Consider the following 15,283-nt stretch of genomic DNA (forward strand, 5'->3'; position numbering starts at 1 on the left):
AAATACGAAAAAATGTTTCTATATTGAATATATTTCATTTTTTGGAGGAGTAATTTTCAAATATTCATGATTCTTGAAAAACCTTCACCTTATCTCTGTCTTAAAGAGATAATACCTTCTTCTGTAACTATGTACCCTACTTCAGAATTTCGCATGAGGGAAATATCCTCTCAGCATCAGCCTTATCAAGGCCCTTTGGAATCCTCTAAGTTTCCATAATATCATCTCTGATTCTGAACTCGACTCAGTGTAGGGTCTGTCTTCAAAGGCAAGCCCTCTATCCACAGAAAGCAACCTAGTGAACTTTACCGAAACTTCCTCCAATACAAATATAACATTGTGTAAGGAGACCAGAACTCTGCAGCTTGCCCAAGATCAGAATCAGTTTTAATATCACCCGCATATGTCGGGAAGTTTGTTAACTTTATGGCAGCAGTACAATGAAATACATGATAAATAAATATACAGAACCAAAAAAACTGTTACTTTAAGGATATATATGTCTACCAAATAATAAAGTAGTGCAAAAGAAGTAGTATGGTAGTTCTCATGGTCTCAATGTCCATTTAGAAATCAGGTGGCAGAGAGGAAGAAGCTGTTCCTGAATTGCATAGTGTGTGGCTTCTGTATCTGCTTCCCAATGGTAACAGTGTGAAGGGGACGTGTCCTGAGTGGTGGGGACTCCTAATGATGGACACCGCCTTCCCAAGGCACCACTCCTTGGAGGTGTCTTGGATACTATGGAGGCCAGTACCCCAAATAGAGCTGACTAATTTTATAAGTTTTTGCAACTTACTTTGATCTTGTGCACTAGCCCCCCCTCTCCCCCCCCAAACAAACCGGACAGTGATGCAGCCAATCTTCTCAAACTCCTACTCAAATATAGCCGCTGTCGTGCCTTCTTTATAGCTGCATATATGGGCAGCGTCCAGGTCAGGTCCTCAGAGATATTGACACCCAGGATCTTGAAACTGCTCACTCTCTCCACTTCTCATCCCTCTATGAGGACTGGTATGTATTCCCTTGTTGATCCTTGAGGTTCACCAGTGTTAATTGTCAGCGAGGGCGGGGATATTATTTCCAATCTGCACAGATTGTGGTCTTTTGGTTAGGAAGCCGATAATCCAGTTGTAGAGGGAAGGATAGAGGCCTAGGTTCTGTAGCTTGTTGATCAGGACTGTAGGAGTTACGGTGTTAAATGCTGAGCTGTAGTCCTATACAGCTTTCTCATATGAGTATTAGTGTTGTCTAGGTGACTCAAGGCTGCGTGAACAGCCACTGAGATCACCTCTGCTATTGTGGCAATAGACAAATTGCAGGTCCTTCCTGAGACAGGTGTTGGTTCCAGCCATGACTAACCTCTTAAAGCATTTCATCACTGTAAGTGTGAGTGCAACTGGACAATAGTCATTGAGGCAGCTCATGCTGCTCTTCCTGGGCCCTGGTATAATTGTTGCCCTTTTGAAGCAGATGAGAACTTCTGGCTGTAGCAGTGAGAGATTGAAAATGCCTTGAACACCTTTGCCAGTTGTTTGGCACTGGTTTTCAGAGCCTTACCAGGTACCCCATCAGGCCCTGCTGCCTTACAAGGGTTCATCCTCTTGAAAGACAGCCTGATATCGGCCTCTGAGACAGAGATCACTGGGTCATTGGATGCTTCAGGATCCTCAGAGCTCTGGTTTTATTCTCCTTTTCAAAGTGATGTGATCTTACTTATACTTGCAGCTTCAAGCAAGACTTTTATTTCTATACTCCACCTCCTTGCAGTAAAGGTCTGCATTTTGTTAATAGTTACTTCATTTACCTGGTTGCAAACTTTTTTTGCTTTTTATCTCCGAACATTTGGTTCCATCTCTATTGCAAAGTTCTGTAGCTTTTTACCACTTAGACAACATCTTGCTTTTATGTCATTTCCACTCTAGAGCAAATCTTTACATTTTCCCACATTATGCTCCTATCTACCAAATTTTTGCATTTTCGCCAACCTTTCTCCCCCACCCCCCCCCCCAAACCATACTCTTAGCATCCACCTCTCTTCTATTGTAAGAAAATTTGATTTCAGTGCATTGCTGGTTAGGAATCTAATACCCATTAGATTAATATGGAATAATAAACAATTCCCACTAATTATAAATGTATAGATTTGTAATGTGTTTTATGGATTTCCTGCTCTTTGGAAGTGTGAGTAGGCTAACATGCTCTAACTCATTTCCTTTTATTGAACTCCAGTTGTCCAAATCTTTCCATCCAGTTTAAAGTAGATATGAATACTAACAAGTTTCAGGTAGAAACTGCAAAGTTGCTTTTAAAGATGTTCTAATTTCTTCATTTCATCTGAAATTCAGATAGAAACTGCAGTTCATTGAGCCAAAGGCATAGAGATAAAGTAGTGCATATTTTTAGGTCTCCTTTTCAGCATAATCCTGATTATATTTGCAGATTTCTTCATACGGTCATTAATGATTTTTAGAGAGATTTGAGATGTTTACAATCGAGAGGTTTTTTTTCTTTTTGGGACAGCATTCAAAAAGAACTTTTTTCTCTGCCTTCATTTTCCTCTACTTTTTGCATTTTTCTGGAAGATTTTATTTTAATTGCTGAATTTAGTGCCATTGGAGTGAGAGCCGCTCCCAATTATAGCACAGGCTGCTTTTGCCAGAACAATCAGCAATAACCACTCAAGGTCACTGTTGTCTAACATAAGCTTTCCAGGGTCCAGCAGACAGATTACATTATGTCATCACTATTAAATGGGTGTACAGTTGCTATTTGCCTGAGAGCCTTAGAACATGGTGACAGCAACATTGACAAAGCTCATTAGAAAGCAAAGGACAGCATGGCATTTTGCATGCAGCATGATACACAACGGTGTGACAGATAAAAGAGAGAAATGGAACTATCTTGTTAAAACAAAAATGACTGGTGATCTTTGTTTTGTATAACCATTTAAAATCAGAAGCCCCCGAACAATTTAACATTTTCTAGCACTGTATCAAAATAAAAACATGTGAAGGACCATATTCCTTGACATAGGATGTGACTACTTAAGAGGCATAAACAATCGACATTTCAGACTGAGACCCTTCATCAAGATTGTTTATTCCTCTCCATAGATGCTGCCTGACCTTTTGAGTTCCCTCAGCATTTTGTGTGTATTGCTCAAGATTTCCAGCATCTGTAGAACCTCTTGTGTTCAAGTATTCAGCTATGATGAGGGTTCTGATTTTACCCTTTCAGAAAATAATTTCTGGACATCTTCCCTCTTCAGACTAAGGAAAATTCGTAATGATCTTCCCTGTTATCTTCCTTCTCTCAATTGTTTCAAATCTAACCCCCCGCCCCCCGATGTTTTGATCCCTCTGCTAAGCAAAGTGCATCTTTCTTGCTTGTCTAGACCTGCCTTTCTCAACTTTTTTGCCTGGATGAACCCTTAAAATAATTTTTAGGTCTCAGAGAAAAATGATTATCTATAGCTCACAGTACATTGGTATGATCAGTAAGTTGTAGATAAACTAATCCAACAATAATTGTCAATGCTCTTCTGAGTAGAGAATGAATTTTTAGCCAATCTTTCTTGGAAAAAAAAACATATTTAGGCTTATCTTACCTTTCTCCAAATTAGTCTCTTTCTTTCCCTTTCATACATCTTAAAAATTCTTAAGGCAAACATAATAAATTTCTCAATTCTGGGGTCAAACTTGAGATAAGCACACACGAATTTCACCTTCAACAGAAATTAGTCAATTTCTGTGCTTGCTGTTGATGTTTGTTAAACAAGAAAAAGCTTGCTTACACATGTAACAATTTGAAAACTGCAGAAAAATGTTCATTGCTTTCCTATGAATGGCAGGATAATCTTCTTTCACAGAGATCCAGAACTTGTCCAGGGGCAGGTCAGTAAATCTCATCTTGAATGCATGATCAGAGTGCAGCTCATGAAGTTCTTCCTCTTCTCCCAAAGTCAAGTTCTCAGGTTGAGCAGAAGATTCAGAGAAAGGGTCCCTCACCCAGTCATACACTGGTGTTGAAAGGGAAGAAAAATACTGTTCAGTTTTGTTTTGCAGTTCTTCCAGGTGGTTTTCAATAAGACTCGAGAATTTCTGAATCCTTCCTCGCTGTTAAACCCAAGCAGCAATGGAATCATTTCATGATTTCCTTTTGCAACATGATTTTTCCAACAATTCAGTTTCCTTTTAAATCCAAGAATCTTGTCACTTGAAGTCAAAACATTTTCTCCATGACCTTGCAGAGACTTGTTCAACTGGGTCATATGATGAAAAATGTCTGTTAAGTTGGCTAGTTTCTGCAGCCATTCTTCATCTTCAAAGCACTTAGCAAAATCTGGTCTACTATTTTCTGGAAGGTACTCCTGCAATTCACCTTTCAGCTCAAACACCCTATTGAGAACTCTTCCTCTGGTAAGCCACAGGATTTCTGTCCATAGCAGGAGATTGGTGTGCTCTTTGTCCAGGTTTTCACAGTTTTTTAAACATTCTCGAGTGAACTGGTATTAAAACTACTAAATAACTTCCTCCCTGAGTCTTTTTACTAACTTTGACTTTATTTTCAATCTGTTTGTTTTGAGATTCCAATAGACATTTAAAATAAACGGCACTTTTACATCTCATATCCCTGTGATTTATGGTTAGGTATCTTTTCAATTTCACTGAGGCCAGTGCTACATTTGTAAGACTCGGCACAGTGGAATAAGACAACATGGATCACCAGTCCATGTAAAACCCATTGATAAATAGCTTTCATTGTAAAGGCGGACTTGTTTATGCCCGTTGTTGTACTAGTGCAGTGAAATGACTCAGAAGATTGTAATTCTTCGTCATTAACCTTATCAGAATTGTCCGTAGGCCTATGCCTAGAATACTCCTCTTCCATCTCACACCCCTTCTTCAAAAATTGTCACACTAGACTGTCTTTAGAATGAAAATTTTCCTCCAATTTTCTACTACACTGGTAGTTCATTCGCTCCCATAAGTCAGTCGGTGGTACGTATGGGGAAGTTGGAGGAGGGAATTTGGGAGGGAGAGGCTGACGTCATAGCTCAAATTGGGCGAGTCTATTCAATGCTTGGAAAATGCACCACGCTCCTCAATAGCCTACCGTCCTCCTCTCCATGCAATACAGCGTTTACCAATTATCAATGGTCTCCCTATCTCTTGTCAAAACCTGAGAATGGACTCAACCAAATAAATATGCTCAAGCATGCACTGCCATACTGGGCTGAGATTCCTAACAGGGCTGCTCGGTCACTACCCACCACTGCAAGTGCAGCATTGCGCATTGCGCAAAGTTTAAAAACAATTATGTTTTTTTTCATCACGATCTCTTGCAGAAGCACCAATGACTTCTCATGGAATCTCATTTGAGAAAACCTGGTATAGACCTATAGGACTTAACAACTTGAAAAGATCTTCCCTCAGCCAAAGAAGACAGTTTTAGTCTTTCCAATCTTTTCTCATAATTAAAATTTTCCAGCCCTGGCAACATCTCCCATAATTGCTCTGCATACTCTTTGCATTATTCAGGAAGCAACAGGATGTCCCGATTTACAAGCTAAATACTTTTCTGGATCAAAGATGGTATCTTTCTCTTTTGCATCTTTACATCATCAGATTATGAGCCTGGATTTTAAAAGAAACTTGATTAAGTTCAAAATATGAGTTCTGAGGGAGAAAAATTTCCCCAGTTTTCAGGCATTTGAAATAACTAAATTAGAAAAGAGAGGTCATACATATGGTTAGAAAAAAATTTGTGTAGAGAATTAGGAGGAATTTTGTTCATAGACTCTTGCAACACATTTGGTAGATGTTTGTTCCATCAGCTGTGTGGAAAAGTTGTCCAGTTACCCCTGCCTCCCTATTCTTCCTCGATAACTTTCAATTTTGTCTTTATCCAGTTCGTTTTTGATGTTGTTATTGAGTATGTTAATGTCATTCTGTCAGAAATACAATCCAGATTGCATTCTTCCTCATTGTAGTGAGGAAGAATTTTCATTTCTCCTCTGGTTCTTTGGGTATTTTGCAGAATCATAACTTGTAGTCGGGTGGTTTAGGTAATTATTTAATAATCAGAACAATTCATTAATATCATGTTTGGATTTAACACCTGACTGAGCCCTGACTGTTCCAGTGAGGCACAGTCTACTGTACCACTAGTTTTATCATGCCACCTAGTACATGTTGAAATATGGATCAAGTCCATGGGCTTTCTCCATCTGCTGCATAAATTGACAAGAAGCTGTTCAGAGGATGACAAATACCATTCTTCAGCTTGGGTCAGGAATCAGTCTTGATACCTACTGTCCTTCATAATTTCACACTATTCTGTCCTGGGATCCTAGAAGTGCAGCAAATTGAATCCAACATTTTCTGTCTCGGGAAGCAGAAGGTAATGATTGGCAGATATTTTTGTGACTGAATGGCTTCTATCAATATGTTCAGGGCTCGGTACTTGGCCTCTTGCTCTTTGAAATACGTATGATTTGATTTTGACCTGAAGGTAGGGGAATGGCAAAGAAGTTGCGGATGTTACAAAAATTAGCTATGTGATTGGTAGTGAGGAGGGAAGCCTTGGACTGCAAAAATATAGATGACTGAGAAGCAGCTGTGGAACTTTATCCAGAGAAGTGTGAAATAATGCATTTGCAGAGATGCAAGAAGGGAGAAAATGTCAGTGGTGATACATTGTGAGTTGAGAGGAAGAGGCAATGTTAGAATGTGTCTCATAGATCAAGACATAAATGAGGTTTTCCTTTATTAACACTAGCATGGAATGCAAGAGGACAAAACTCCGCAGGTTGGAGCTTAACTACTGCATACAGTGGGTTTAGAGAAGAAATACAAGGAGCCAAGAAGTTTAATTATAGTAAAATGTTGAGTAAAGTGATGTTGGTTTCCTCAGAGCACCGGTAGCTGAGAGAGGATTTGATAAACTATTTAAAATATGAGCCCTAAGAGAGCTTTAGGAGGAGGATGTCAAAATTAGGAAAATTACATCTATTAAAAAAGATTACGCAATGAAGGGTTGTTTTCTTCAGAACAAAGGAGGCGAAGAGAGAATTGATATGAGTTGTAAAATATTAGCAATAAATAGATAGAATAAAATTATAAAATAAGGAGGGACTCCTTCCCTGAGCAGTGATATGAAAGTAATTAAATTGAATCAAATCATGTTTAATTATCACTCAATGCATACATAGATACAGCTGAACGAGACCTAGTTCCTCTGGGACCAAGGTGCAAAACATTCAAAATAGCAAGTCACAGTCAAATTAGCGAGTAACATAATTCAAAATAGTGAGCAAAGAAACATATTCATTCAAAATATGAGGAGAAGGCAGGGGAGTGTGGATGACTGGAAGAATGGGATCAGCCCATGATTGAATGGCGAAGCAGACTCGATGGGCTGAATGGCCTACTTTTGCTCTTATCTTATGGTCTTATGGTCTAAAATAAAACATATATAAAATCCAAGACCCTGAGCAACAATGTCCTGCAATCGATGGTACAGTCTCCCAGCAGCGTGTAGACGCACGTAATCCAGCATGTCGTTCCACCATTTGAACACAGGAGGGCAGCACCGACAGGCGAGGTCAGGCCCCAGACATGCACAGATGCCATGGTGTAACGCTTCTGCATCTTCTTGCCTGGTCTGCAGCAGCAGGCAAACCCAAGATTTGAGGGTGGTCCTCACTACAACTGAGGTTACATGGCTCTGTCCCTCCACCAGTCAAGGGTAATAGGCCTGTGGCAACTAACATCATCATCACTGTAAATGATACATGGAACAAGTAAATGTAGGAGATGTGGATGGTAAATCATGAAAGGAAATGAATAGTTTTCACCTAGAGTGCGGTGGGAGTCTGCTAATGGCAGAAACCTTGATTATGTTTACAATATTCTGTGTGCAAGACCAAAGAACTGATTGTGGACTTCAGAAAGTGTGAGACGAGGGAACACACACCAGTCCTCATAGATGGATCAGAAGTGGAAAGAGTGAACAATTTCAAGTTCCTGGGTGTCAATATCTCTGAGGATCTATCCTGTGCCTAACATATCGATGAGGCTACAAAGAAGGCACAACTGCAGCTATATTTCATTTAGAGTTTGAGGAGGGATTTGGCATGTCACCAAAGACACTCACACATTTGTACAGATGTACCATGGGGAGCATTCTAACTGACTGCATCACAGTCTGGTATAGGGGCCGGGGGCTACTGCACAGGATTGAGATAAGCTGCAAAGAGTTGTAAACTTAGTCAGCTCCATCATGATCACTGTAATATGCAGATTATCTTCAAGGAGCACTGCCTCAAAAAATCGGCATCTACCATGAAGGACCCCATCACTCAGGACACGTCGTGTTTTCATTGCTACCTTCAGGAAGGGGTACAGGAGCCTGAAGGCACACTCAGCAATTCAGGATTCAGGAACAGCTTCTTCCCCTCTGCAATCTGGTTTCTGAATGGACATTGAACCCACGAACACTACCTCATTACTATTTTTTATATTTTTGCACTACTTATTTATTTTAACTATTTTATATATATATATGTAATTCACAGTTTTTTCTTTATTATCATGTATTGCATTGTATTGCTGCTGCAAAGACAACAACTCCATGCATATGCCAGTGATATTAAAGCTGATTCTGATTCTGTACTGTATTTGGAAGAGCTGTGAGTAACAAGGCTATGGATCAAGAATAGGAAAATGGGGTTTGGCTCTTTTTTGATGTACATTGACACAATAAGTTGAGTGGCCACTTACTGTGCCATAATTTCATGATTAAATTTACTCTTAAATTAAACATTAATCTCTAATTTTATATGTCCTAGAAATTCACCTTGCTTTGCATGACGCAATGTCTGCATGTGCATATGTTCCATGATTGCTTATGCATGAAATACAAATGTTATTTTCTTCTGTTCTCCTATCAATATTGGTAATTTTAGATATTTAGTAGAATTCTGATGTAGGATTGTTTCTCTTTATTTGGTGTTAAACCTATCTAGCTGAAATTTTGTACATAGTTTTAAGCAAATTCCATCCCATTTATTCCATGGATCTTAGCAGTTGCAATCTTCTATTTAGCAATTCCTGATTCGAAACAGTTTTAGGCACATTCCACATAGAATTATGCTTGTAATTTTCAATTTTGGCCTTGCTATTTAGACTAAGACCCTGGACTTTTTGGTATGCGTGTGTGATTATTCCATTTCTCTGTAGAGCGGAGGAGTAATAATAGATCCAATTTCAATTCCTGCAGCATGGATTTTCTTGAAGCTCTGTCTGGCCTTTTTATTTGGAAGAATACGTGAAATGTTTGGGCTGTATTGCATAGATCATTTACACCTAGGCTAGAAGTGTTGGAAAAATGATCTTAGATGCCATGTTTGTCACTAATGCAGTGCGATTCAGTGTCTCACTGTGGGAGCACACTGTCCAAATGAAAATAGTTGGGAAACATTGAGGGGAATGAAATGACCTGGACACGCCAAGTTTCAATTTATTTTATTTAGAGATACAATGTGGATAGGCCCTTCTGGCCCTTCAAGCTACACCTAGCAATCTCTGACAACCCCGATTTTATCCTAAACTAATCACGGGGCAATTTACAATGACCAATTAACCTAGAAACAGCCACGTCTTTGGATTTTGAGAGGAAACCGGAGCACCTTGAGAAAACCCACACATTCCACGGAGAGGACACACAGAGAGTCCTTACAAAGTCGCCGGGATTGAAATCTGAATTCCGATGCCCCGAGCTGTAATAACGTTGCGCTAAGCACTAGGCCACTGTGGCACCCAATTAAAATTCTAAATGTTGAACGATGAAGAGAAGAACGAGCGAGGGACATGTGAGCTGCACCTCTGTTAATAAATTAGACATCAAAAATAAAAGAATTGGCCCATTCTATACAGTCCATCTTTACGAAACTTTGCATAGAGAGCCAATGCTGACCTTAGCAGCTCCTGACAGCTTGCCTTGTTCTAAGTATCTCACGTGATCACATTAATCTGCAGCCTGTAATCACCAACGGCAGAGCTGCAGAACAAATCACCCCTTTGTCCCACACTGTAGATATTCAGCTCAGCCCCCTACTCTGGCCTTCTCCCTTCTTGTTCCTGAGCTTGGTTGCAGTGGAATAAAACTATTTGCAGTTTTAAGTTTGCTTTTATTACAAGCAGATTCTAAAAACCTTTCAAATGACTGTCCAGTGCAGAGTTGGGATTTCATTCTTAATTTTTGCTAAATTACTTAGTATCAGGCCAGTGCAATGGTATCGGTGTTACCATAAGCCTGAACGTTCTCATTTAGTGAGGGCAATTCACCAAAGCTTCTTGACCTTCCTGGATGTACTGAGGGTCTTGTCTGTCCAATTCCCTGATGTATACTTGACTTAATTTGCATCCATACTGGGTCATCAGGTCATATTCTTTTATGGGTTCATACCTACAACATGACCATTTGGGTGGATTGCCTCCACAAGAAATTAACCATTGTTAAAAAGTGGACAAATAAAGTAAACCTGGTCATTGTGGCACTGGATACCTGACCAATTGTAGAAAGTCACTTCACTTGTTTGAAATTTGTAAGGAAGGTATCTTGGAGAAAGTAGTAATGGATATAGACATCAGCACTGGAGCAGAATTAGGCCATTTGGCCGATTGAGTCTGCTCTGCCATTCCATCGTGGCTGATTTATTATCCCTCTCAACCCCATTCTCCTTCCTTCAACCCATAACCTTTGATGCCCTTTCCAATTGAGAACCTATCAACCCCATCTTTAAATTTACCCAATGACTTGGTCTTCACAACCATCTCTGGCAATGACTTCTGCAGTTTCACCACCCTCTAGCTGAAGAAATTCCTCCTCATCTCGGTTCTAAATGGGCATCCTTGTATTCTGAGGCTGAACACTCTAGTCTTAGACTCCCCCACTACAGGAAATATTCTCTCAATGTCCAGTATTCAGTAGGTTTCAATGAGATCCCCCTCTCATTCTCCTAAACTCCAGTGAGTACAGGCCCAGAGTCATCAAATGCCCCTCATATGTTAACCCTTTAATTACCAGGGTCATTCTCATGAAACTCCTCTGGACACTCTCAGTGATATACCCAGAAGGCATCAACAACTTGCATTTATGTGGGCTGTTTGAATTAGTAAAGCATAGCAAAGAATTTGACTGGAATGTAATCAAATAAAATTTGAACGATAGGGACATATTGGGATAGCTATCCAAAGGCTCATGATAAAACACGACAGTGAAGAGCAGAATTTCCAGAGGTTACGGCTTTGGCAACTGAAGGTGCAGCAGCAATTAAAATCAAGGATCCTTGTGCTAGTGGTGCTGGTTTCATTTTGCGTGTGTCAGTGCCATTTCCATCATATTCCCCTCTCATATTTTGCAATTCACAGTGGCCTTGTACGTTCCTGTAAAGGTTGCCGCTTCTTCCCAGTTGACCGCTGTCTGCAGCAGCTCCACGGGCAGCAAACAACAGAAAGCCCCTGAGTGCAGCAAACCGGATCGAGAAATCAGTGTTGGTAAAGATTCAAACCTGTGATATTTAGTTCATTTTGAAAATGCTAAATATAAGTGGGCCATGTTTGCATGGTATCACCAAAGTCAGAGGTGCATGATGGAATGAAGTGCCCACAGTAAGAGGGGGGGGGGGGGGGATCCTGAACAGATATTCCAGAACAGATTGTTACCTTTCCTATATATAAAAAAAATTCCAAGATAAAAATATTAATTAACAAATAAATTAAATGAAAGCTTGGCCTAATGATTGCTCTCTTGTCTTGAAGTCTTTAAACATGGTAGAACAAGTTTAAAAGTAATTAAAGTGCATAGAATATACTTGATTTCTGGAGGCTTCAGTATACAAAAGCAAGGAGATTATGTTTTTTAAAAATTATGAATTGTTACATGGGGTGTTGGTTTTCAATTGTGGGCACTACAACATAGGAAGAGTGTCCAGAGGATGCAAGGGAAATTGAGTAAAATGATGCTTGGTGTGGAGCTAATTGAGAAGCCTGGATTGTTTCTCCTAGAATAAGGAAACATAAGAGAAGATTTAATGCAGGCAGATAAATTCATGAATTGTTTTGAAAATAAGAACTGATTCCACTCTTCGAAGACTGGATAACCGGAAAAAACATTTAAAGTTGACATAAAAAATATAGAGATGAGCGATGGCACTTAAAAATTAATCCCACTTCACGAGCTCCCTGTGTTACAGAAATACGACTTCACGAAAATTTTCCCATAAATTCCTAAAGAGTTTTTCAAAATAGTAATGAAATGTTTAATGATACTTATTAGAAGCTGGTTACAATATTTTCCATCAAGTAATTGTGGTAATCTTATGGTGAATATGTGATGAAATGAAGGGGAAAAGCAGAATGATTTTGTGAATAGCTAGAGAAACTGGACACTTCTTACTTAAAGAAAATTTGTGTCTCAGACAGTTCTCAGAAACTTCTCTCTCGCTCCCTCCCCTTCTTTCTCTGTTATTCTCACTCTACCCTTCTCTCTTTTCACTCTCATTCTACCCTTCTCCCTCCTGCTCAGATGCTATCCTCTTCTCCCCTTCTCATCCTGTATCTGCTCTGACTGTTGGCTGGAGTGTGGGTGTTGGTAGTGGTTAGAAATGTGCTTTAGAAATGTAAGACCTTACTCATAAATGCATGGTATCAGAGGGCTATCACTACCTATAATTCTAAACTGCTCTGGTGTGACTTTTCATATCTTCAGGAAAAATATGGGGAAAATTGAGGGCAGTGGCTGCAGGAATGAAAAAATCCAAACTGCAATCACTTTAATATAGCACGCAGGAGTGGTGATGTCTCTAATGGAACTGTTAAATTAAAATTATAAGAGTGAGGGCTGATTGTATATCAGAGTAATGGAAAATAAAAATGTGCCAATTGCATCAAGGCAGATTTTTTATCCATCTGTACATCTGAAAATAATGCCAAATGGAGACAGTTGATCAAGAGTGACAGATTTAACTGTTTAAAAAAAAGGTGATTAGCAGAGGAGTAATTATTATAATCAACTCGTCTGCGGATTGTGTTGCCTGGTAATCTAATGCAGGCTAGCCACTGTCAGCCATAGTTTAAGATGTAGGATAATGAGCTTTGAAGGACAGACAACTGATAGGCTATTTGCAGTCTGGTTGCATTATAGCAGGGACATCTTAAACTCTGAATGAGCCATAAGACCATATGACATAGGAGCAGAATTAGGCCACTCAGCCCATTAAGTCTGCTCCACCATTCAATCATGGTTGATTTATTATCCCACTCAACCCCCATTCTCCTGCCTTCACCCCATAACAACTTATGCCCTGACTAATCAAGAACTTATCAACCTCCACTTTAAACATAACTGTCTGTGGCAATGAATTCCACAGATTCACCACCCTGCTCCATCTTGGGGTACTAGCCTCTGAGGTATTCAAGACATCTTTAAAGAGCGGTGCCTCAGAAAGACGGTGTTCATTATTAAGGACCCATGAACATTTTTTTTGTTTTGCACTATCTTTTAATTTAACTATTTATTATATATATATACATACACATATATAATATATACTTAATGTAATTGACTTACTTATACTTTTCCCTATATTATCATGTTTTGCCTTATACTGCTGCTGCTAAGTTAACAAAGTTCACAACATATGCCGATGATATTAAACCTGATTCTGATTCTCTAGCTAAAGAAATTCCTCCCTATCTCTGCTCTAAAAGGATGTCCCTCACTTCTGAGGCTGTACCCTCTGGTCCTAGACTCCCCCACTATAGGAAACAGCCTCTCCACATCCACTCTAAATAGGCTCTTCAACCATTTGCTCCAAGTAAGCTCCTTATTCATTTTACTATCTCACCTCATCCTCTATTCCTTCCTGCTTGTATTTATTCAGGTTCTGTGTATCTCTTTATGGTCGGTTTCTGTCCTGGGCATTTCTTTTAAAGATTTATGTACATCATCCTATAATTCCTCTATTCGTTCTTATCCTGCCCTTGTTCCTCCAGTTAATGAAACAGAGTTTATCAACCTATTATTCACATTAGACTCCTTACTGTTATAATTAATGCATCTTTTTCTCAGATGTTGGTTGATGAGGGTTATTTGGTTGTTGGTTGATGTGGGTCGTAGTCTAGGATTCATATTTTATTTCATGGAATCCACTCCATGGCACAGGCATTTAGCCCATTTCAAAGTTGATGAATTCATAGTTGCAACTCAAAGAGAAACCTACCAATTCTGTACCTGTGTGTAAACCAGACAGTTAAATGTGGGTGCAAGGTTAAGTTCCAGTAAGTTCTGTTACATTACTGGCCTCAAGTAATAGATTTCCAGTTCTGTGATTTACTGATCTGTGTTCAGCTCAAACACCAATTAAGATGTATTGAGGCTCACCTGAAGGTAACCTCCATTCTGGAATTAAAAGACAATTTCCACACACTGATTTTCTCAGGTTCCTTTTCTATTCTTTGTCATTCAATATTGGAAGCCGTTTTCATAAGGAAAACCAGGATGGAGAGAAGAAGAGGAAAGTCTGTGATACAGGAAAAAATGGAGTTGTCCAAGTATATTGCAGTACTTTCAGAACCATCAAATTAGTAGATGGGGGCAGGGGGCATGCAGAAGATTACAACAGTTGTTGGAAATTGAGATTAAACAGAAATACCAGAGACCACAATAGGTGGTCACCACTGTATCAGACGTTCAAAAGGAAGAAACAATGTCTGAAAATTTTTGATGGTGGTTGGATGGATTAATACATGGGCTAAAAGTATATGAGAACTTGGGCCTTATTTTTAAGAGAGAGTGCAAAAGGCAAGAGATTTTGCTAAATCTCTGTTAAATACTAGTTCCACTTCAGAAAGAATATTTGATAAGAAATAAATAATTCCCTTCTGCCTGGATTCGATGGCCACCAAGCAAATCATAGGCCTTCTTGACAGGAATCATTCAGCCCTTCATGGTTGAACTTCCTCAGCCTCAGCAGGCAGTTCCCTTTCTGTGCTATTTGTTCCAGCTTCTCTGAAAGTTAAGCTGGTTTAAATATCAATTAGCTAAATTGTCAAAGTCAATTTGCATTGCTGTAGAGCAATGGTTGATGTTATCATAAGGGTTATTCCCCAACATTCTTGAGCTGAAAAGAGAACAAGCCAGTTTCTGCTGCTCAGTGCATTAACCTATTTGTATTTCTACAATGCCTTCAACTCAATGTAATGTGTTAAATCACTTC

At 39.3% G+C, this 15,283-nt stretch overlaps 1 protein-coding gene across 7 annotated transcripts in view; it reads left to right on the forward strand.

Annotated features, from left to right (window-relative positions):
- Window positions 1-15,283, forward strand: part of nrf1 (nuclear respiratory factor 1) — a 95,967-nt gene that overhangs the window by 68,293 nt on the left and 12,391 nt on the right. For 5 of the 7 annotated variants that reach the window (XM_072241715.1, XM_072241718.1, XM_072241719.1 and 2 more), the window contains one exon: window positions 11,436-11,561. The exons of the other annotated variants lie outside the window; for them this stretch is intronic. In XM_072241715.1, the coding sequence (XP_072097816.1) occupies window positions 11,436-11,561 (126 nt within the window). The remainder of the gene's footprint in view (window positions 1-11,435; window positions 11,562-15,283) is intronic. 7 annotated transcript variants of the gene reach the window in all.

The sequence above is a fragment of the Mobula birostris genome, chromosome 23 (genome assembly GCF_030028105.1).
Source record: "Mobula birostris isolate sMobBir1 chromosome 23, sMobBir1.hap1, whole genome shotgun sequence".
Taxonomy (NCBI): domain Eukaryota; kingdom Metazoa; phylum Chordata; class Chondrichthyes; order Myliobatiformes; family Myliobatidae; genus Mobula; species Mobula birostris.